The following is a 23,301-nucleotide window of genomic DNA, read 5'->3' on the forward strand; positions in this document are numbered from 1 at the left end:
GCTCTGCATTATCTCGCACCTTATAACCTCAACATGGTTCCAATTTGTTAGACCTATATCGAACACATCAACTCCACTGTCAAGTGATGGTCAGTGATCATTGCATTTAGCTAGTTTTCTCTCTTAGTGCTTTCATTTTAGCTCGGAAAAGTTTGTGTAATACGCGACCAGGATTCCAAGCATCGTTAAAAAGCAAGAATACTCTATTTCCCAGTGGTGAACTTCAGATTCTCCTTCCGGATCAAGCCATGAAATTCCACTACTGCGTTCTGGTAAAAAGAAATCAGCGAAACTCGCGTGCTGAGGTGTGTACTCGCACTACCGGGAAACCGTCAATGTGAGCCAAGTTATTCCGCAGCCATCGACTGCCGGCATCCTCAAAGGCCCCTGGTATTGTTCTTTCTTTACTTCGTTTTTATTTCTGCAATCTTGTGATCGCTGCATCACCGCCGAAAAAGACAAAAATAGAAAACACGACACGGGACCGTGACTCCAGAGCTCCGCTGGCAAATCCGTGACCTGAATGGCGTATACAGCTGAGCCGGCCCGCGGTCCGGAAGCAAACACCAAGAGTGAAGAAATCAAAGCAGTTAAGATGGAGAGAACTACGAGTGGCGGGAGGTGGAGTGGGAGCGGGAGGAGGAGGGTAGCAGCAGAAGTTAAGGCTACCCCACTGGAGGGGAGTGCAGCTCTGGGGGGTGTCAATGACCCCTCGATTGCCGCTTTCCCTGTTTTCGCTCTCTTCACCACATGAATGACGCTGCGGGCTTGGGGAGCTTTTTTATTCCTAGCCTCGCCGGCACTCGCTTTCTTCTTTTTTCCGCAGTCACAGCATGTGGCGCTTTTTCCCGCTCGCTGCGGGCCATTGTCGCGATTTCGGTACAACAGCGAGTTGCAGTCTGGTGCTAACGCACTTTATGTAAACACAGTACGCGGTTCACGTCATAAGTGGAAGGAGCAACCAACAAAAAATAACGCCTCTAAATTAGTGCAGCTATTACGCAGTTCAATTAAATTCAAAGCTGGAACTAAAGCGTGTCAAGTAAAGTTTTAAAACAGTAATACCACCCCCATGTTACTACAACTCGAAAAAAGTATTGGGAAGTCAGTACTTGTAAGCACACTTATCGAACGACTGCACCAATTGTCGGTGCTGGCGAATCACTTCCACCATCAGAGGACGCGAAACAATTAACTCATTTTACAGCTCTATATTCATGAAGAAAATCTTGATTTCGACTGATTTTACTTCTCTTTCGTTATATATAAATGACTATATAATCACTCCTGACTAAGTTGAATTCACAAATTTTCGTATTTCTATAATTTAGTACATGGCCCGTACGGCATACGCGAATGCAACTTATATTACATGAGCTCCTCATAGCTCAATTGTTAGCTGCCGTTTTGCGCCAATTACTGGGTTCAATAATGACACCAGATGATTTGAAAATCTTTTTTCCCTCCTCTTTGCAAATCGCACAGTACCGCCTCAGTCGCTGTATTATGACAGGCTCCTAGCACTAGCCATCCTTCTGTTTTGTCGCTCACTTCTGACCCGACAGAATGTCTGTCTAAAACGACCCTTGTATGACAAGAACATTTAGAGAAACAACTCGAGCCATCCGTTCATTTGACATTTAAAGCGTCTGACGACCATTTCAACGCGACGCCGGTGGCATTGCATCTCATTACCATGTTTCAAAAAGAAATAGGGCTCCTTGTGCAGGGTCTTCTTTTTATAGCGCGTGAATAAGTGAGAGAACGCTCCCGTTCCGTCGAACGTACTCCTGGCAGAGGCTACAACATTGAATTTGATAAGTATTTTTTCACAAGCATGCTGTCACCACGCAAGCATCGCTCGATAAGCCCGAAGTAGGCTGTAGTTTTAAAGCAAAGCTTTCTACCTCTGCCATCCAATGTTTTTTTCGTCACGTGCGGGACAAGAAACTCCCTACGCGGCTGCGGAAGGAAGGGTGGTTTTCACTCACGGACCACACTGCATATGGCGCGGCGAATTTAGCCAGCGTTCCGCGCGCTCATGCCGGCGGATGCATCGGCGCGACCCGACTTTGCCGTCTGCTTTGGCGACGGTCGTTTCGGGCCTGTTCAGGCGCAGCTTCGCGTCCATTGCGCGCTTCCTTTGCACGGCGTGATTAACCTGTTTGACAGCACCTCCTGGGTAACCCGGACACGACGGAGTTAAGTGATCGTACGTCAAATATACGTTAAATATTGGTTTGCAGGGCACGAAAACAAAATGTAGAGACCACATACAGATATCTGGCCACTAAACAAAAACTACCTTTTCGCACTGCTTGCCACAAATGGGACTTCGTTTCCTAAATTGGTGAATACCAATTTGGTTGTGTTTTAACAGGCATTACAAAAGGCGAAAGTAGTAACTGGTTCTGATCAATAGTGAAATAGCGATTACAAGAGTTCCCTCAGCTTTATCGCCATTCTCAAACTTCCTAAACTAACTAGTTTAGATTGGTATAAATGGGAATCACTAAGCTCACATCCCGACTTGTTTCGGTGACCGCGTTTGTGTCGCGTGGTGATGTAGCCCCGAGCTAGCACATCTGGTTGGCTAGGTTCCCCCGTAGGCCTTCGAATGACGCTCCTCTCCGTTTTCTTTCTCCCGACTCACGGCTGGGCTACAGCGGCGACGTCCGCTGCTCTAGTCCGGCCGTGGCCGACGCGTCTGCATCCGGGACGCCGCCCCAGCGATTTGCAGGTAAAGGCTGGCAGAATCTCTGGTTTCACTCTTTGTAGAGCCACGTGTGTGAATTCAAGTGACTTCACATGGGCGATTGTAGTGAGGGTCGTTTACAGCTTTGCTTTCCAACCACCTTCACAGCGTGAATTGGAGCCTATTTCTTTATAGAACGCCTAAAAGAGCAAAAATAAACCGGGCACTTAAGTCTTCTTATGACCTTTGAAGCCGAGAACCATGCGATTATCAAAGATGCTTTTACGGCTACGTGTCTTTTTGTTCGCCTTTGTTTCTTCCTCCTTTGACGCGATTCGCTCTGACAGGCAAACCGGCCGTAGTTTACGCGGGAGCTTCCCCGCAGGGAGATATCTGTTCGCGTGCATTAGCTATACTCACGTGCCGTGACGTCCACCCATTACGCGGCGCGCACTGTGATCCCACGTACTCCAGACCCTTAACCTCCCACGAAGAATCACCACACGATGTCGTGGCATTTCCGAACCCTAACGTTTGCAACACCTTCATTCCTTTGTACTCTCTGGGCCGTATTCCGAGTCCCTCCTCCACTCCATTTGCTCCCTCCACTCGTCTGAGGGGAGGATTCCGCAATGCTTATGCATGGAGAAATCGCTTTCAAGGATCTCCTCCACTAGAGACTCGAGTGAAGGAAGGACTCAGGATATCAGGGTCTCTCTAATCGCCTTACCTTCCATTTCCCCTACGGCAAACTCACTGTCTATCATGACGCATCTGCCGCGCTGCCTCCCTAATTGCTCCCAACGCCCCCACCAACCCGCTATTAGCAATGGGCATTCACAATACCATCGACAAAACCACTAAAGCCCACCGCACAGTCCAGATATCCAGACTATCACACAGATAGCCAGGCGTCCGATTCGCCTGGCCCGCCTAACCACCCGCCTTCCAGTCATGTATGGCCTACCTTATTCGTAGGGGGCTTGGTTACACACCCGAGCGGCGGAAAGCGCGTGCATCCAGGTACCCTACCTATGTAAGAGACCTTACAACACCTTTTTACCTTTTTTTTTCTAAATCCCCAATGCCTTCAGAACGTTGTTAGCAAACACATCCAGTACTTCGAATAGGGAGTCACGAAGTGTATTAAACAAAAATTACTGCTGTATTCCCATCAGGTAACTTAGAAATTTGCACAAAACATTCCCGGTCCTGACGTTCTTCAAACGCTCAATTTACGTCATTACATCAAGGCAGGAGCCATTGGCCGACTTCCCTCCACTTTTAGCAATAAACGCTTTCGATAGCCACTTCAGAAAAAAAATGCCACAAAAGGAAAGCAGATCGGAAGGCGGGCATACTGTGACGAGTAAATCACGCAGTGTCGCTCGGTGCTGGTGAAAACTATAGCGTTCACAATGCTTTCAGACGCGAAGGAAAGAGAGACAGCGTTTATCGGAAGGGTTGCAGAGTGCCTTGAACACAGCGCTACGCTACCTCTTGCATATATTCCCACTCCTGGGTTATTAATATGCAGCCCCTGCACCCCATCGACCGCCACTCGCCAGGGCACGACATCTGCAGCGCACATTCTCTACGGCCCAACATCATCTATAAGTCGAAGCGGATAGCTACCGCGATAAGCCGGATTTTGTCGCAACCGCCGTCTCGCCGATCGACGGCCCCACCCCCTAGACGCACTCACGATACATACCCCGTCAGCGACCACTGCGAAGTGGTTGCTGATATGGTTGCTATCTATGCTGACGTAATTCATGTGGTTGCTATGGTTGAAGTGGTTGCTATCTCCCTCGCCGTAGTGCAGTGTTCCAAACTCAAAGTCGTTCTTTCAGGATCTCTATCGGCGATTCGCTACTTCTCTACAAGACTGCACTCCCAAATAGGCCTCAAAAGTCTCTCCCCTGGAGCGCTGTCCAACTACGTGGCCCTTCTGTGAAGCCCAGCCCACACTGGCACAGAAGCCAATGACGCGTCCAGCTGTACAACTCGAGCTCTTGCAACCTTTTGGTTGGACCCGCGGCACCCCCCGCTTTCGGAACGCTCTGGTCTCATAGTAGGACATCACCCAACACACTCTCTTCCTCCGCACAATATATCCTCGACCACATCCTTCCCTCACCCACGAGGCGGATCTCCACTGGTGGCTCCTCGAAGCCTACACAACCCCCCGCCGAACAATCCTTCATTACCTCAACCAAAAACCCTTCGCCTGTGTGCCCTCAATTCCTCGCACCTGACACTCGCTATCCCTCTCCCTGCGAGTGTCCCCGCAACCCACTTGCTCCTATTTCTTACCCCTCACACTGGGAGCAGGCCTTGGAGATCTCTGACCCGGCAGTGCAGTTTGCACGAACCAACCGGGCCACGCAGGTCACGAAAACTACCGTGTCCTCCACCAGACCCAGTTACAAAGTCCTCCTCCTCCTCCTCCTCCTCCTCCGGCTCTACCGGGCTACTTTTGCCCTCTCCCCCCTATAGGGCGCTGAATTAGCGTTAGAGCAAGGGTAACACACTTGACCCCTGCTGTGGCGACCCGAGTTCAAACCCCACAGGAATCCCATTCCGTTTTTATTTTCTCCTTACAGTGGCAGCCATTTTGAACCATTCGTTTTTACGACGACAGCCACTATTCGCGTTTCATGAGACATTCTAGGCTTTCGCCTTAATACTGAAACAGCCAAACTCCCATCGCGTACCAGATAGAACATGGAAAGAGTGAATCTAGGCTATTTCTTGCCCGTCCTTCAGCTCCACGCGCCGGTTTGCTATTACCGCCCCTTTCTCGAGAACCGCGCAAGCACTCTGCTCACATTGACCCGATTCAGGTGCGTTTCGTTGAGTGCCTTCTCCGAATCTGTACCTAACGACCAGACCAGCTCGCACGCGTACCGCAGTCTTACCTTGGACGTACAAGCACTACATGAGGCCAGTGGCGTGTTTCCAATCAAAGCAGCGGGGCACTAGCGCGCCTCACTGGGCTTCTACTTAACCAGTCTGCTCTGGCAGTGTCTGCACACACCGTCTTATATATTATGCACCGCATCACTTGAGCTTCTTCCGGCATTCTCTTTGATCGTAATGGCTGCCGGTAGAGCTCAAAGGTAATGGGAGATTCATTGATCGCTTACCCTCGAGAGACCCGGAGAACAGCGGACAAGTGTGGTGAACTTTGCAAAATTCCGTTCTATGGGATATTATAACATCATGTAGGCGTTTGCGTTAACCTACCGGAACTTCCGTGGGTTTATTATAACCTCCCTTGGTGTTTTTTTTTTTTCTCTCGGCGCTTTTGTTGAGGCAATGCCGGATGAAGAGGGGACAAAATGCTGTTATGCATATCTTGAGGTGGCTTGCATCTGAGATCAGTCAAGGTTGCTGCGAGCGCAACCCGGAAGTCCGGTCGCGTGGGCTTACGGCTTCTCGATACGCTTTTCCTCGCCGTTTGCCTTTTGTCGGAACGTAGAGAAACACTGAATAAGAAATCATCCCGCCACGGTGGCTCAGTGGCTAGGGCGTTGTGCTGCTGAGCCCGAGGACGCGGGTTCGACTCCTGGCCCCGGCGGCCACTTTTCTGATCGAGGCGAAAAGCGAAAACGCCCAGTTGTTGGAGGTTTCGGTGTACGTTAAAGATCCCCAGGTGGTAAAAATTAATCCGGAGCCCTCCACTAGGGCGCGCCTCATCACCTGTGTAACGTCAGCGCGTTAATCGGCACGTTAAACGTCAAAATCAATCAATGAACGAGAAATCGGAGCAGAAATTCCCCTCGCTTGTCGAAATAGGAAAACATTGATACGACAACCTCCCCTTCCTGAAAAAAAAAACGAGTTAAACGTTAAATTCTAGAAACACGTGCCTGTTTTCTGTGAACCTTTGGCATTCGTGCAAGATTTGGTTCTTAACGCCGAAAGCTGAAATAAATGTTGAGCGTGACATTTGCAGACAGATAACTAAATGCCAAAAGAAGTGTCGTGCCCGCACTGAATAATTAGCAACGCAGTGCAAACCGTAACTACGCAGCGAAAACTTTCCCATGATTTTAACAGTGGTAGCCTCAAAAATGTGTCACGTGCGCACGCCAGAACTTTTGAGGCGAATCAGTTTTGTGAGCCTTTTAGTCCCTTTCTTCGTTTGACATATTGTGAAGTCCGCAAAAAAAAACGCATTTTTCAGAATTAACCACGTATGCTATAAAGCCTGTAATATGCTGTAGTCCCCTTGCCATGAGGCCGGACGTCACCTAAAGAGTGTAAAAAAATTTACCATCCCTCCCCGAAGAACACTCAGAGAAGTGCCAAAGCTAAAAGCGCGTCCCCAATCGTAAATGAAGAACTAACCCACGAGACAATTTTCCGTGCCCTAAGTAAAAACATCTACGAACAATCTAAATGGATCCCGATACGTGGTTTCTGAGATACATCTACACCATTGCACTCCTTCTTCATTATCTATGCGTGTACTCCGTTTCTTTTTCGCGATTTGTTTTCAAGAAATCGGTTTAGCACAATGGAAGCCCGGTTTCACGCTCACGCCGTGCGTCCAGAGATCTTAATAGAGCTTTTCGGCCGACGAACCAACCTATAAGGAAAGGCATTTGTTTTTTGACAGAACGTCATCGGCCCCACTTAAAAATCTCCCGCATTAAAAAAAAAAATGCGTATCTTTCACATCGCTGAGAATCGGCGTAACCCAAAGCTTCCATCATAGCACACCTAGGTATGAAATAAACTTGGGTGTGCCATTTTTTAGCGTGTGCTTGTGTGATTGGCATAGTTGCTGACTTTTCAGAACGGTGAGAAGTGGCGAATGCGTCGAGAAATACGGGATGTAACGAGAAACGTTCAACTTTGTAATCCGCATGAAATAGGGCTTCTCCAGTCACCCATTCCCCCTTTTATGTCGATTTCCCGCCTGACCCCTTGAGCGCCAGGGCTGCCTCGTGTAACTCTACCCCTTGCTCACCCCACCCTCCGTGCGGGTCGCTTTCCGGGCCTTGCTGACGCGATACACGCAAGCCAGCCTTATCCGCTGTCAGTAGAAACCCGGAAGCATGACAGCAGCAGCCCCGACAAACCGGGAGGAGGGCCAAAGAAAGCGTCGCTTTAAAACCCACAACAAAAGAACACCAGAAACGCGCTGCGGCACCCTGAACATCATCATCAGCACCATCATTGTCTACAACTCCACGCGTTCACAGCCCAACAAGAAACTTCGCCAGTGAGCTCCTGCCACGCCCACATTGCTTTAGAATTTCGTTTCCCTGTCCAAGAGTGTTCTTATCTCGTTCTTTGATACCATATTATCCCTCGGTCTTGTAATGATTATGTTCCCCAGGCACTTGCGTTGTTGTTGTTGCGGTTAGTCACACCTACGCGTATAATTGTCCGAAAATTCTCAGCGTCTGCTCATAAAGCGACACTCAGGAATCAAGCAAGTTTAATATTCTGAATTTGAGAAGAGTCAAACGATGCGCGACTTACGATGCTCACGAACGCGATGGGGAGTCCCGCGAAGACGACGGTCTTGGGTGGTCCTTTATTAGGGGGCGCGAAGCTGCTTTTGGGCTTCATTTTCTCCGGACGATGTCACACCCGATTGCAATACTGGGCACACTTGTCACTTCACTGCATACGAGTAGAGCGTACTATATCCGTCTCCCAACAGTGTTTTCATTGAATCCCTTTGCAGGTGAAAATCCAGGAGCTGCCTTTTCCAGCGTGCGCTCAATTTCACTTCAAATTGCGGAGAAAGTGCTGCTGATGGCTGACACGGCCGTATATATTTCACGTCAAAGTCACATACCATGAAGTGTTGGCATGGAGGGCACGGTTGCCTGATCCAACCTTTTTTTTTTCCCCAAAAATCTTCCTTGTAAAATCAAACACTGCCACGTTCTTGAGGTGTACTTGGTTGAAATACACCCAAGACGCTTTCCAGCTTTCCGGTTTGTCGTAAATATTTCGTTGTCGCGACCAATGTTAACCTGAATCCAACTACCGGGTAAAACCGAGCGTTTTTTGTTCACAATTTGTAAAGCGGAAGCTACTTCGTTCGGTTCGTGATTTCATCGATATTGCGAGTCCCTACGTCTTTGCCGCACTCACGTCGAGGTTTTCATCACAAACACCAGAATCGTCGCCGTGTCACGTTCAAGAGAGTGCCGGGGTGTTTTATCCAGGGGATTCTCAGAGGAAGGCGTCGTTCCAGAAGACGTACAGGTGTACACCGCCTTCCAAAAGTGCAGCGAGTTGTAGGACGTGACCCAGACAGGATGCCAGTCTCCCAAATTGACGTCCCCTTTCCTCTTCTTCTGCGCCTGTTTCAGATTTCTGCTTCTTCTCTAGCCACACATCTCCACAGGTCCTCGAAAATTTATTTTTTTTAGCAGTGCACGAAGCCGAAACCACAGAAAAGCTTCCCTTGTTACTCAGTTGTCACCATCTTTCTGCAGAGAATCGATGAAAAATATCCGGTGCGCTGACGACAGTTATAACAATCTCCGACGGTTCGTTAGCCGAGTTCGACTGATAAATAACAAACTATTGGCAAAGAGTAGATTTTCTTCAGCACCTCGGGAGTAGGGAGCCCTGCCATTAGCAGGCCTGACCTCTGCTAGTTTCATCAACGGCTTTTTTATCTTTTTTGGTATCCGATTTCTTTATCGTAGCTCGTCTCTCTCTCTCTTTCGGCGAAACACGCTCAGAGGAGAAAATAGACGTCTTCAAAGACTTGGGGCCGGTATTGGGTAACGCGTTTTCTTTCGCCCGAAGCTGCTAACACGATTTGTGCGAGGCCCCTTTTTCTTCAACGAAGTCGCCTCTCTTTCACGCCTTTCCGTGCGGCGCCATTTATTTATTTATCCGTAGCTCGGAACCAGTGCAACCCCGGGGCGAAAAAAACTTCGCGAGTGCAGTGCCAATATTTGCACTCCCGCTGGGCAAATAGTTCCTCCTCTACGCCTCCCTCTACTTCTCACTCTCGCTTCGCCAGCACTTTCCGACGTGTTTTCCCAAGTCGCCCTCCGGCACGTCTTCAACTGGCGGGAACCGCCCATTCAATCCGGCTTGATCCACGGTAGTGAAAAAGTGAACTGTTTTGACTAACCATCTAATTGGCGCTCGGTTAAAGGACCGAGAAGTGACGCAGAGAGCCACGGCCACATCGGAAGTCTTCGGACGCGTCGGATTCTGGTTTTTCCACCAGAATGTCGGAACGCAGAAGCCGGAATCGGATACGCGGGCGAAACCGTGCCTCCGATGGAAATTTCCGATGTGCGATGTTATTCCTTTCCGAACGGGCGCTCGTTCCAAGAATGGGACGTGAATGGTTTCCCACTTTTTTGATGTGCTTCTTGAGAAGCAACCTAGTACGTAGCGAAAGGTGCAAGTTGCGACGCGGAAGTTAGTGGGAAAGGAAAACCGGAAGCGGCCCAGGAGGCAATAGTACGCGAAGGAAACTGAACGGCGAGTAAGTGGTGTAGCCGGATATAGTAGCTGCTTCAATTCGTTTAAAGGAAACCATAAGCGAACGCGGCAGAAGTAGGGGCAAGCAAAGCGTATTAACAGAACTGAGCTTAATTAAGTAAGAAATCAAGCAATGGAACACAAAACTGAGTTGAGTACGCTTGTTGGTAAAATAAACCTGTACGTGATAGTGAAAAAATGCGAAGTCTGGAAGGGGAGCAACGATATTCAGAAACGTTCAAAATTGCAATATCCTCACTTTTTAGGAGCCAGAAAAATTAGCCAACAAAAAGGCAGCATGCTAAAAGGAAACGAAAACCAAATAAAACTTCAGCGGGTTGTCCTCGCTGTTGTTCTAGATAAAGCTTGGCCCATATGCTCTGCTATCAGATTGCCGTAAAACTAACGTTTAACAAACTTTCTCAAAATAAGGCCCGTCACAGCTTTACTTGATGAATTCCTAGAATTTCTGAGCGCCCTTACAATTTAAACAAACTATCGCCTTGGTTATAGAAAACACTGCGTAGAGGCGGGTCGGCGAAGCCATGCGAAAGGGAAATATCAAACCGGTCGTGGCATTTCCGCTTCTTGGAACAAAACAAAGGTGCTGTCGCAGCGACTGGCGAACAAAAAACGAACAGACGAAAACGAAACAGATATGAAGGATCACACAAGCAAAGCTCTCCTCCTACAACTGTCAGTTAAGCCGCGCGATCAAATCCCGCACATCCCAAACGCCTCACGCCCAGCACAAGCACCCGGCCAGTCGCACGTTGTACTCTGAGGGAGCCCAATGTAGCGACGCACGACGCGGTAGGCGAGGAGGTGGGTGCACGAGGCTAAAGGTGGGTTTACTGTAGTGTTTGTTCTTTTTGCATGACCACAGTGCTCGCCTTTCTCCTTTCGAATTTAGTGACCTCCCCTTTTTTATGGTTCGCCCACTAGAGGTCAGGCTTCGCTGCTCACGCCGCATCGTTGCTATAGAAGCCGACCCTTCTATCCTTCTTTCTCCCTCTCTCTGTCTCTCTCTCTCTCTCTCTCTCTCTCTCTCTCTCTCTCTCTCTCTCTTTCGGGGAAGCATCGCGCAGCCGGTGACAAACAACCGGACGTGAAATCGGGGCGCGAGTGTTCTCCACGGCTATCTTTATTTTATTTGTCTTTCTTCATTCGCTGTGCGCATCCGTGCGTTCATTTATCTGTCCCGCAACGGTGCGAGTGCGGTCGCAAACGTGTCAAAGAGGAGACCCCGACAAAAAGAAAAATAGTGCAAAAAAAGACGAACTATCATCTGGTCACGCGGCTGAACCTGAGTCGTAGTCACCACCGGTTTAAGGGTGTTGAGCTCTGGTTTCCGCTTGGGTCGGGAGAGCGCCAAATAACGCTATCTTTGCCCGACCTGTCAACCTACTAGACCTTTTGTCCCGTGACAAGAAAATAAGGAGTCGTTCTAAAACGTGTGTTTACCGTGAACTTTACTTTAATTTCCCCTAACCTGGTTCAAATAATTATTCTATTACTGTTTAACTGGTTGTTGAAACACCTGCGACGTCAACCAATCCTCACCTAAATACGCTCTCACAGAAAATTGAAATATGAATTGAAAATAAATTCTGACTCAGGTTAATGTGTGTGGCAGCGCTTGAGCGAGCGGAGCGCCTCTTTAAACACTCGCGCCTGAAGCTCCGTACACCTACTCTCCTGGGTGCTGGCTAGCAACACGTTTGCGTGTCGCTTGGAATTCTTTCCCTCTGTGACCTTGATTGAGAAGCTTCACACTCCGACAGAAAAATGCTGCCCAGCAACGCTCTTGCTACGCCTTTACCGCCGTGCTTCATACACGCGCGACGCTAATCTTCAAGGTGAGAGCATATATGTTCACACGTGAGCATATATGCTCTCACCTCGGAGGTTGTTTTTGACGATGTTTTTTTTTACGCTCACGTAAAAACATCGCCAACAATCTAGCTTTTCGCGCATAAACTCAAAGCCTGTCTAACCTTTAAACCATGAACAGAAACAATGACACATGCTAAAGGTGTTTAGCGGTTACTCTAGTCGGTTTCCTTTATTCTCATTTGTTACATACGTAATAAACCTGTGCTAACCTAAACGTCAATAAATTTTGATGAAGCAGTCCAACAATGGTGAACAGGTACAAAACTTGCGCACCATCCGCGATAAAATACCCGGCAGCCTACTTTAAAACGAACCTATTTATGTTTCACTGATGGCGTCCGAGCGCACCACAAAACGCACTGCAGAAAAGAAAACTTTCTCTGACGAATATGGTGATCGCGGGCGAAGTGAAGAAACGCTTCTCGTGTTCGGAATTAAGCGTGACTCGCTCGAGCTATGAAGCCGACGTCTACCCGACTGCGCTGTTCCTGCACGGTTGAGACACTTTGGATTTGGAGAGGGGTGCATGGATGGGACGAATCAAACAGAAAAATCATGCACCTCTCTGCCTTACGACGACGGTGGTCGAAAGCGAAGCTCTTTTTGTGCGAAATCAAATGGCGACGGGTCAACGTCAAAGCCGCTGCGATGAAAAGTCAAAGCTCCTGCGAGTCAAATTCAAATCTTCACGACTCAAAGTCCAAACCGTCTGCGAGTCGAAGTCCAAACTAAAATTACAATAAAACAGTCTCTCATGAGAAAGCTTTGCGTTCAAGCGTCGTCGTTGTTAGACGGAGGGTGTTTGATATTAACGCGAAAGTGTTTTATTCCCGGATACAGAAACATTTGAGTGACGTCATATCCGTCACGGAAGGGAAGACAGTACAACGAAGCAAGCGGCCTGTAAAGGGTGCACCCCTGCACACAGGGGCTTCTTGCGGGGAAGCAACCTTTAGCACTAAAGAGTACGTTGTGCTTAGGGTTGTTCGTTTTCGAGTTTTATATTTTAACACGACAGTGTTTTCTGCCGGTATACACCAAGATTTCACTGACGTCATATCCGTCACGAAAATGACGCCAGGACACCTTTGCCGAAGCGACCCGCCAGGAGGACGTCGCTCGCCAAGCACACCCACAAGACTGCCGCAGACCCGCAAATCATTCTCAGCTGCAGATTTCGCGACACATTTCCCTGTCGTGCTGTACCGATTCCTATGACAGAGAAATCAACCACAATTTTTTTATATCAGCAACATGCGGTCACAAATTTTATTTGTACATGCTTAACAGGTCTAACAGATGCGAAGGAATTTGTAAAAACACGGTTATGTGCTTTTCCTAACGTAGCAGAGAAAACGAGAAATTTTGCGTTACTTGCCCTCTCTCGGATATTTTTTTATCAATTTCAAGTCTTTCGTCTAACAGCACAGGCCAGCTGATGATGAATCAGTCAGTAACACGATCAAACAAATCGAATTCCCTTTTTAAAGAGAAATATTGTAAAGATAATTGTTTTAATACAAGATAAGAGCGTTAGGAAAATGAAATTCAGACTATCACTTTATGGTTCAGAACTCAAGTTCTTTTCATTAGTTGAAAATGTGGAACAAGCGTTCCGCTCTAAATGTCAAAAATGACAAGGGGAAGCTTTATTGCAGCACACTTGTATGTGAAGCTACATTATTACACGTTAAAAACGCAACCATGCCTTGCTTTGCTTTATCCCGCTTTTTACGATACGCTCCGTAAAGCACAACGCGCCGTCAAATGTTGGGTTTCACTCTTGTGATGCGGTCGGCAGCTTTTGTTTTATTTTAGTTCTCTTTGTTCGCTCTCTGGCAATTACGATAATGCGCCTCCGGCAGAAAGAGCTATAAAAGAGATAAGTGACGTTCTCTTTTCCTTTTTGCTTTTAATTTTCTCTTCACTGCTGAGGACAATTACCTTCGCACAAACCCCTCCCAAAGAACAGATAGAAGGTAGAAAGAGTACAATGTCTAACGTCATAATCTATGCTAGACGCCTATGGCGGAAACACAAGCTCGTTTTTATCATTCATTTGTTTTTTCGGGGACAGTATATGAATTCAGCCGGGGTGTTTTACGCAGGAATGGGTAATCAAATGGAAATTTTAGTTTACTTTCGATCAGAAGAGTTCAGAGTTTTTTTGTTTTTTTTTACCGAGTCGAAGTTCGAAAAGCTTTGGCCAAAATTTCCCCAGGAAGTCGAGCGAACGCCTTTGAAAAAAAAGCTTATCGCGTGGCCTCGCTTCTCAATTTGAACTGCTTGAATGTTTGAAAGTTGTTCATTCCAGCGATTATAGATTAGGTTACCTTTACCTTGAGGGAAATGATTGATTGATAAAGAGTTTATTGAGGTTTGTGCAAGGAGATGGTGTTCGGTGTTTTTTTTTATGATGCACGTTTGATAGCCATTTCGAACTCCTGTTTGCTGATAATTTTGAGAAAAAACCCCTTAATAAATTCAGCTGATTTATTTATTTATTTATTTATTTATTTATTTATTTATTTATTTATTTATTTATTTATTTATTTATTTATTTATTTATTTATTTATTTATTTATTTATTTATTTATTTATTTATTTATTTATTTATTTATTTATTCTGCATTCCACACTTAATTTTTTAGCGAAGGGAATTTTTTAAGCCTGCCCAAAATGAATGCCATCTAGTTATCTTGATATAACCACCAAATTACTGCTCCTGTAGTAGAGCTCCTGGTATGACGTTTTATTGTGAACATTTGCGCAGCTCTCGGAATGACAGTTTTTAAACGTTTTGTACGTTCGGTGCCGTATCCTCGCCTTATTCTAGGAACTCGAGTACGGCGACAAAAAAATGGGCCGTGCTATTTTGTCTTCTCCTGCCTTACCAGTACAAAGACACTTACTAACCTACGAAGCTGGTGTGATGGGTATGGTAACAGGTGCAAGCTTAGCACCAGCTCCAAAAAAATAATTTATTTCTGAACGTAGCTTCCTTGTACGGCTACACACGCGGTCCAGCAGGCTTCTAATTTTCTCGTCCCGTTTCAAAAATGAGGATTGTCATGAGCCGAAAAATAATCCTTAACCCTTTACCACACGCATAAGGGAGTAGCAGTTAAAACAATTGAAACTACCTATGTATGTTTTTATACGCAAAATTTCTCTTAAAAACTATAAACAACGCGATCTCATAAGTAGTAATAAATTAGGCCGTGCCCTAATCGTAAACATGCTATCATAAACGGGGCCACCGTTTCCTAAGCATTGCTACAAAAGAAAACCTACACACATTATTGTGATGTGTATCCCTCATATATTAAGGTAATAGCTTCAGTTTTTGCAAAGGAAAGTTTGACATCCACCCCAATGCAGCCATACGGCTACGAAGGAAACATGAATGGGGCGTGCGCGTTACAATGATGTGCGTTCGCTTAAGACGCAGTTCGCGGTCGCTTCCTGAGACGCACTTCGCGCCGCCCACGCAGAGGCTCATCATTGCTGCCGTCAAGAGAACGCACCAGTGAATGGTCCCTCAACACACTGCAGCTGCGCCCGAATATCGCTGTAGGGAGTATCGTAATCGCCAGCCAATTTTTTTATTTGAATGCCCTTGGGGTTCTCAATTATCCGGTTCACGTGTGTACAGCGTGTCTGGGTTAAGGTAACTTTTCAAATTTCAAAACTCACTCTTCAGCATACTGCGAAGAGGACAAGGGCGGAAAATGTACTGAAACTGGCAGTTCTCATCAACAATTTCCAAAACACTGCAGCGATACGCCCCAGAGGGCCAGCCTGAGTAGTTAGGCATTCAGTCATTACTCTTTGTTCATTCACAACGGGCAACGAGATGGCGTAATATCTCGACACGACAATAGGCACGCCGTAACAACCACACACCCCTCGTTATTCTACCTCGGTAACTGACTGCCGTGGCTGGCTGCAGTAGTCGGGCTGCTGGCGATTGCGCGATCACTGCAGCGTTAGCGCCCATGGCACGGAAACACAGCCAGCCCTGTTAATAAAATCAGCAGCGTAAGTGCGAGTAGGCGGCTCGGGATTATGCTCTCTTTCTCGCTTTTCTTCTGTGTATGTCAGGGAGGCGTAGGAGTAACAAAATTGAAGTGGTTTTCTTTCCTCTGTCCCGAACTTACACAATACTTTCGCGTTCATGCGTAAAATCAGCTACACAGTCCATCCATGGTGAAATTTCGCCATATTCTGTTAGCTGAAAACGTTAGGCGCCCTGTCTTTTGTAGCCGGCTTCGCTTTTGTCACGCTAACCGACCCGCTTTCCAATACCCCTTGCCTCACCAAAATCTCATTTTTAACCTAATTTTGTGCATACGCTTTAAGCGTATTTGGGGCCTTTTGTGACCATCTGACGCACATTAACCGCGGCATAGCCCTAACATAAACGTAGAGCTTGCGTTCATTACAGCAATTTTAATAACGTATAGCCCATATCCTCCACACACAAAAACGCGCGGGCGGTTAGCAGGCACGAGCTCGTATGAACAAAGAAGAAACAACAATACTCGAGCCACTTTTCGTCGTGGTTACTGAATCCGCGAATGGACTGAGCATTACAGCCATGTGTTCATAGCAATTATTCCCTATTATATTGTGTACGGTGGAGGTAAAACTACGCGATAGTTTTTATATTGTGGGTCATTCTGTACAAATCTCCACAGTTTTTCTAATTGCACATTTTTTTTTTCTACCGTCCTTTCACAAAACCACAGACACCTCATCACACTTTGGAGAACCATAAGGACAGGTGGATGAACGTCCAAACTACGCAGAATACAGTGAGCATGCCGAAGCCACTTCATGCCTTAATCAAGCTCGTTTCGTTCAGCCCAACTATGGTGAAACGTTCTCGCAAAGCAGCCATTTGCTAGCTGGGCTTTACTCAACCTCTCACCTGCCGGCTTTCAGCCCTCTGAAACCTTTCACGCAACTAGCATCCCCTGAATGAGGAATTTTCATCGTGCAGCGATCTTAAACTGTTTCGCTGAGTTTAGTTCACATTTGCGCATCGTCGCCTCGCCGTCATAGCACATTTAGAGACGTAACGTGAGAGGGGGTAGTGGGAGTGGAGGGGTACGAAAACACTGTGCAAGGAGAGAGAGTGATGAGGGGGATTGAGTTCAATTCAACAAGGTTAGATTGGACTGGATTAGATTGGATTGGAATGCTTGAAAAGGAGCTGATACCTAAAACCTGGAAATAACAACGTGGCGCCGCAGAGAAGGAAAAGCGAGAGCGGGTGAGATTTGACATTACACCGGAGAAAAAAAGTACCGGCGCTGGCTAGTGCAGTGCTTGACGGAGCAATAATGTCGCTAGCGCTTCCAAACTAAGATATGTCGCAGGTGGCGTAATTAAAATTGATTTTCGATATGTTTTTCGCCACGGGTGGCTGCAACACTCGTTTGAATTCATCTCCACAAACTACGGAGGCCACAATTATCATCTTTCAGTCTTTTAAATTTGATGTCAGCACTGTTTTAAGGAGAAAGCTTTTGATCTATATGTTTGTGTTGTGAGTTACAGAAAAGCGTCCAAAAATTGTTGTGAGGTACACACAATCGCGCAGAAAATTGTAGCGTGCGCCGGGAAAGGGAAACAGCAGCGCCGGAGGACGGTTCAGGGGCGACGGACCGTCGAACGCTCTGGGTGCGTCTAGTATACATCGTGGCGTGAGCTCGGAGCTTCATTCTACGTTGCTATGGGTGACGACGCACCAGGCCCCGGTTGCGGGCGCACGAAAGGCAAAATAATTCACGCATCTCGACGAAGGGAATCATGACGAGTAGGCGAAGCAGTGGGGATCGTTCTTACCGTAAATAACCCGTGAGAGTGCTTACTGCTGCTAAAATGATTTCCAATCCAATCCAATCCAATCAAATACAATTCAACCCAATTCAATCCAATCCAATCCAAAGCAATCCAATCCAATCAAATCCAATCCGATCCAAATTCAATGCAATACAATCCAAAGCTCCTGGCGCATGCGAGGCACGGCTCTCCAGGAGTGCTCTCTCTCTCTCTCCCTCTCTCCCTCTCCCTATCTCTCTCTCCCTCTCCCTCTCCCTTTCTCTCTCCCTCTCTCTCTCCCTCTCCCCTCTCCCCTCTCTCTCTCTCTCTCACCTTTTGTGAACCTTTTATTTTGTGTTTGTTAACCTATTGTGAACCTTTTGCTCCCAGATGTTTCGATTTACACGGTGCTGTGCCGTGAGCACGGACGCTGGACGCCTGATTAAGGTGCTTCGCCCCTAAAAAAGTGCGTCGCGGCAGAAGAGCCTAGAGCAGCTCAAAATGCAGCTCGTTGCAACCGCCGTTGGCAGGAAGCGGTTATGGATGAAGGTGTGGCAGCTGCCCGACGAGAGCAACCTGGAAGCACTTCGCAAAGATCGACATCAGATAAACAGGAGGACCAACCGAAATTCCGCCTTCACGTTCTTGCAAATTTGTAAGCATCCCGAAACATTCAGTTTCCTTGCCTTCGGCCTGGCGTAAGCAAGGTAGTTACTGCACAGATTTAGTCGAGGAGTGCTGAAGCCAACTTCGCGCCATTTTTTTTTACATTTGTTCCTTTTCGGCGTTCTTGTTTTCAGGGTGAAGGGGAAACTGGCGTCATGCCGATTTCCCTACGCAGAAGCACCTGGGCAGGATAGCTGACGTCCCCGTGTAGCCTGTAAAGGGTGCACCACCCCTACAAGGGTGTTGCTAAGAAGAAGCCGACTTGCAAAACTGAAAGGGGAGACAAAACAACTTTTTCCGCTCTTACTTCTTTTCCGTTAAAATAAATAAACGTTTATCTATCTCTCTTTAATTTCATTGTTTGAACGAAACAAAAAAATATTTCAAAAAATAAAAAATATATAAAATTTATTACGGAAAATAGCAAATGGTGAAATGCCCTGCATTTCCACAATAGTGCAGACTTGGCGAAAGTTCCATATGTAATCAATTTAATGGCGTAAATGGAGACAATTAATTGTCCGAAAAAATTTGGGAAAGCAAGGAAATAAAATAATTTAAGTAAAAACAACACGGAAAACGGCGAACCGTGTAACGCACTGCATTTCCACAATAACGCAGCTTTCGCGAACGTTATAGCTGTGATCGCTATAATAGCGTGAATGAAGATAATTGGTCGGGCACGATTTAAAAAATAAAAAAAAAAGTAATTGTAAAGAGCTCACTCTCATTACAGGCGAACTAAGAATGCTACGCATTAGTAGACAATTCTCTGAATTTCTGCAGAATTTTTGTTTTAATTTTATGAACCTGAAAGCGTCGTCATCTTCGGCGTCAACGCGGATGTTACCGAAAGTCACGCGACCTCAACTCCGTGAACTGCGAAGTAGAGGAGCGGGGTGGTGCTTTGGCGCCCCTACTCGACCTTAGAAGTCCTACACGTAAGAAGTCTTACGTTTCTCGGCCGAATTTTATGGCGCTAGCAATAGATGTGGTGTGCCGGCAAAATTTTCGCGTCGATTCGCATCGCTCCGTTACAAAGCGAGCGAAATAAGAGCACAGAACGATATAATGTCGAGAGCTAGTGGAGAAAGCTGTCTTTAAGAGTGGAGAGAGCTGTCTCCGATACTGACGCCATAGCGAGGGAAGAGACGACAGCTGCAAGCGTGGTTGGCCAGCTGCCTCTGCCTTGACGGGACTCCCGCTTCCATATCAACGTGCTGTAGTATATGGTCTGCAGGACGTGCAAGCAGCAGAAAAGGAAGTACTAGGAGTGACGGCGACAAACTTCTGACACTGGTAGGCAACAAAAGGTGCAACGGCCAGCTAATGCCGCCGCTAAAGCAAGCAAGAGTGACCACTGAGATGGTTAGAGCGCTAAGTACGGTTGGCACGGCGTACAAGGGACGGGCGAGAAACACCGCGTCTCAGGCTTCTGAAGCCACAGCAAAACATCCGTATCGGGCCCTGCCGCAAGTTCGCGAGTTAGAAGGCCAAGATGCTCAGCATTCTCAAAGATCCACTTATAATGGTAATTTTTTTTCTCCCAGTAGTTGTTACAGTGACACTTTGAGGGCTTATCGGCAGCTGTTAAATAGTGAAACCAAGGTCCCATTACACCGCATGCGCTTGCATTCTAGGAATGTGGCCCACGAAGCGGCTGCAAATTCGCGCTATAATGCACGTATATAAATGAGAATTTTTACTACTTTCACCAGCTGGAAAGAATGAACAGCGATGAGCGATGCCGAGTTCAGGAATTTGGGTATTAATTTCACATTTGAGTACTAAGCACTTATTCAATGTTTGCCCCCCTCCACAAGGTGGGCGGAGTGAGATTCTAGAAAGCCCCACAGCGCGTTATAAAAAGCCGCATCATAAAACAGGTAATGTAAGAAGTGTTCGCTAAGACTGCCCCAATATTATTCTGATTTTTGCGTCATTATTGTTGAACCATGATATATCGCAGCTTTAAAATGAATCGCGTGAACCATACATTACCAATGCTGTGTTTCCGCGCCGGAAAAGAATACGGGGAAATGGCTCTAAAACAGGTTGTGATGACGGTATTGCTGTCGCGAGAATAAACCCGTAACAAGAAAATGATTTTTTTTAATATACTGATGAAGTTGGACAATGACCTGTTCAGTTTAAAGCTAGAATTTATTTGGTACAAGGGATTGCTGAGTTTTTCTTTGCCAAATCTAAAGAAAAATCTGTCTCTTGACATCGGTGTTGACTCTTTATGTTGTCAATGATGAACGACCAGGACGAACGCTTGAATGTTAAGAGTTGAAGAATTCCTGTTCTACAGTTCAAGTGAAAATTCTGCAGATCCGACGTATCCGACAAAAGGGCGTCGAGAAAAAAACATGCTTCCACAAATACAGATTTCGTGATTTTGTATTTTGGATGACACAAATAGAAACCAAAATCTAAGTGGCCGCACTTATTCCCGCCAGCAAGTTGGAAAGTGCGTTAAACCACCACCTGCTGAGCACTGCCCGTCTATGACAACATCCTGCGCACCCTGCTCACATTGCGAAAATATATCACACAGCTCTCACTGTCACTTCTTGCCACGCTGAAAATAAAAAGTCTGTGCTTTTCTTTCTCACCGACGACGCACTTGAGTACCCTACTTCTTGCTATTTCGGGTACATGCAATGAAGACGTTGAGCTAAGTTATTTACATATAAACTGTTATAACCTGTAAATGAAAGGACATAGTGCGTCGCTAAACTGCCGGCAGCGTTCGAGGGGCTGTTGTCATCCATATTAGGTCCCTTGTTTGCACAGCACCATCGTAGATGCCTGCCGGTTTTAGGCTCATCGGTGTTTCGCCGTCCCCCTATCCAATTTAACTTGAAGGTCACTCTCGTGCTGATTAAAATACCATAGGGGGAAGAGTTGCCACTGCGATGCACACACGGGGAAGAAAATGTCCTGATTTATCGCGGGCCGCCACGACCTACGCGAGCCTCGCTGATCACTGACAGCTCGTTTCGCGAACCGAAGCGCCCTACCAAACACACAGAAAAGGACGTGCACCATCCTATTGCCGCGGCCGTAGCTGTGATCGCGCTGCGTGGCTTCTAAAAATAGCTTCGACGTCCGTCCGCCTTATCACAACATCGGCGCAGCCCTCGTTGAAGGCAGCGGGAACGTCGGACGTAGTTTGCGCGGAGACGATTATTGGGGCGGATTAACGTCAACGTGAGTTCCGGACCGAAGTTTGTTTTCTCTAGTGTCAGGGCTTCAAGTGACCTGTGCCGGTGTGACATAGGTTCGCCAATACGCTTCCGCGCGAGATAGGCCAACACCCACTCGATAAATGGGCTACGTGGTTGCACTTGCCGCCTTATATCCGGGCTGCGGTTGCCTATAGGTTCTTGCTGTTGGCTCTCGCATGATGGTTTTGCATGGCATAGAGAGGTGTGCTCATTGTGCGAAGCTATCATTTGATGAGGATGAAGTTGTGGTTTTTTGGCACAGCAACCTTTCGGTTATAATCCGCCAAACACAGGGTAAAATAGTTAAGTGAAAGTTAAAAGATGTTATTGACGGCGTTGGGAAGATTAAACCCATTTTTTAAGAACTAAAAGAGCTAAAACCGGTGTATAAAGCCGCTGTCTTCAAGAAATTCAAAAACACCATTAAATTCACCCATGGTTCATACCTATAGTTTAATTGACGTATTATATAGCTTGCACGCCCACATATGCAGCGTCAAGTTCAACTGCTGTCTTTGAGCCGTTACATTGTATTGGTCAGTTACTGTCAGCTATACGCTTCACAACGGTGACTTGTGTTAGTTTGCATTTGTGCGTGTGCTCGTGTGTGAGACATGGTTACGACCGCGCAAAAAACAAACATTTATTTAATTGGAGGGTTTAACGCACGTGCCGACGCAACTCAGGGGATGAGGGGCGCCGTAGAGGAGCGCTCCTGATTAATTTTGACCACTTGGGGATCTTTGACGTGCACCGAAATCTCGTACACACGGGCGTTTTTGCTTTTCGCCTCAATCAGAAAAGCGGACGCCGCGGCCGGGAATCGAACCCGGCCTCGTGCTCAGCAGCACAACGCTTTAGTCACTGAGCCACAACGGCGGGTGCAAAAACAAACAAGGATCAGGAAGAAAACACACGGGCGAGCGCACTCTAACAACTGAGTTTTGTTGTTTTGAAGAAGGACCTATATACCTCCAAAACTGCGCAACATCATCACAAAAAGACCTATACGGTGCACACAGAGAGGAAGAGAGACTCAACGTTGAGCAGGTTACTTTGCCTTTAAGGGACAATGATATGTCAGGCGGTTTAGAAGCAGCGAGATCATAATCCCTCTCAACAAGATAACCTGATCAAAAACGCATGGTTCATCTCCTATCACCTTATTTTGTTCCAAGGGGTTCGTCCAAAAGCGAGATAACTCAAGGATTCTTTCAAAAGTGCCACTCCACTGACAAGCGTGATGCTTTCGCACAAAAAAAAGTGTCTGCGTCTCTTCTCCATACGTGCAACCGCCGTTTTAGGTACAATGTACAAAGCTAAAACACGCACATTTCCTACTTGTACGTATAGTCTTCTCTTGAAACAACCAAAGCCTGCAAAATGCTATAGTCGTTGTTTTTTAAACCGAATTTAACTTGTCATGCACATATACCTGAAGCATAACGTTAGTACAGAAGACACTAGTTTGACCTTATTTACATTAACCGTGTTGCATTT

At 46.8% G+C, this 23,301-nt stretch overlaps 1 protein-coding gene across 2 annotated transcripts in view; it reads right to left on the bottom strand.

The window, feature by feature from the left end:
• LOC144163311 (uncharacterized) overlaps positions 1–23,301 on the bottom strand; it is a 128,431-nt gene that overhangs the window by 66,186 nt on the left and 38,944 nt on the right. The window contains exon 1 of one of the 2 annotated variants that reach the window (XM_077694239.1): positions 8,195–9,810. The exons of the other annotated variant lie outside the window; for it this stretch is intronic. Coding sequence (XP_077550365.1) covers positions 8,195–8,284 — 90 coding nt within the window. The 5' untranslated portion in view covers positions 8,285–9,810. Of the gene's footprint in view, positions 1–8,194; positions 9,811–23,301 lie in introns of those variants that run through there. 2 annotated transcript variants of the gene reach the window in all.

This window comes from Haemaphysalis longicornis, unplaced genomic scaffold (assembly GCF_048455015.1).
Source record: "Haemaphysalis longicornis isolate Haplotype H1 unplaced genomic scaffold, Haemaphysalis longicornis Haplotype H1 scaffold_12, whole genome shotgun sequence".
Taxonomy (NCBI): domain Eukaryota; kingdom Metazoa; phylum Arthropoda; class Arachnida; order Ixodida; family Ixodidae; genus Haemaphysalis; species Haemaphysalis longicornis.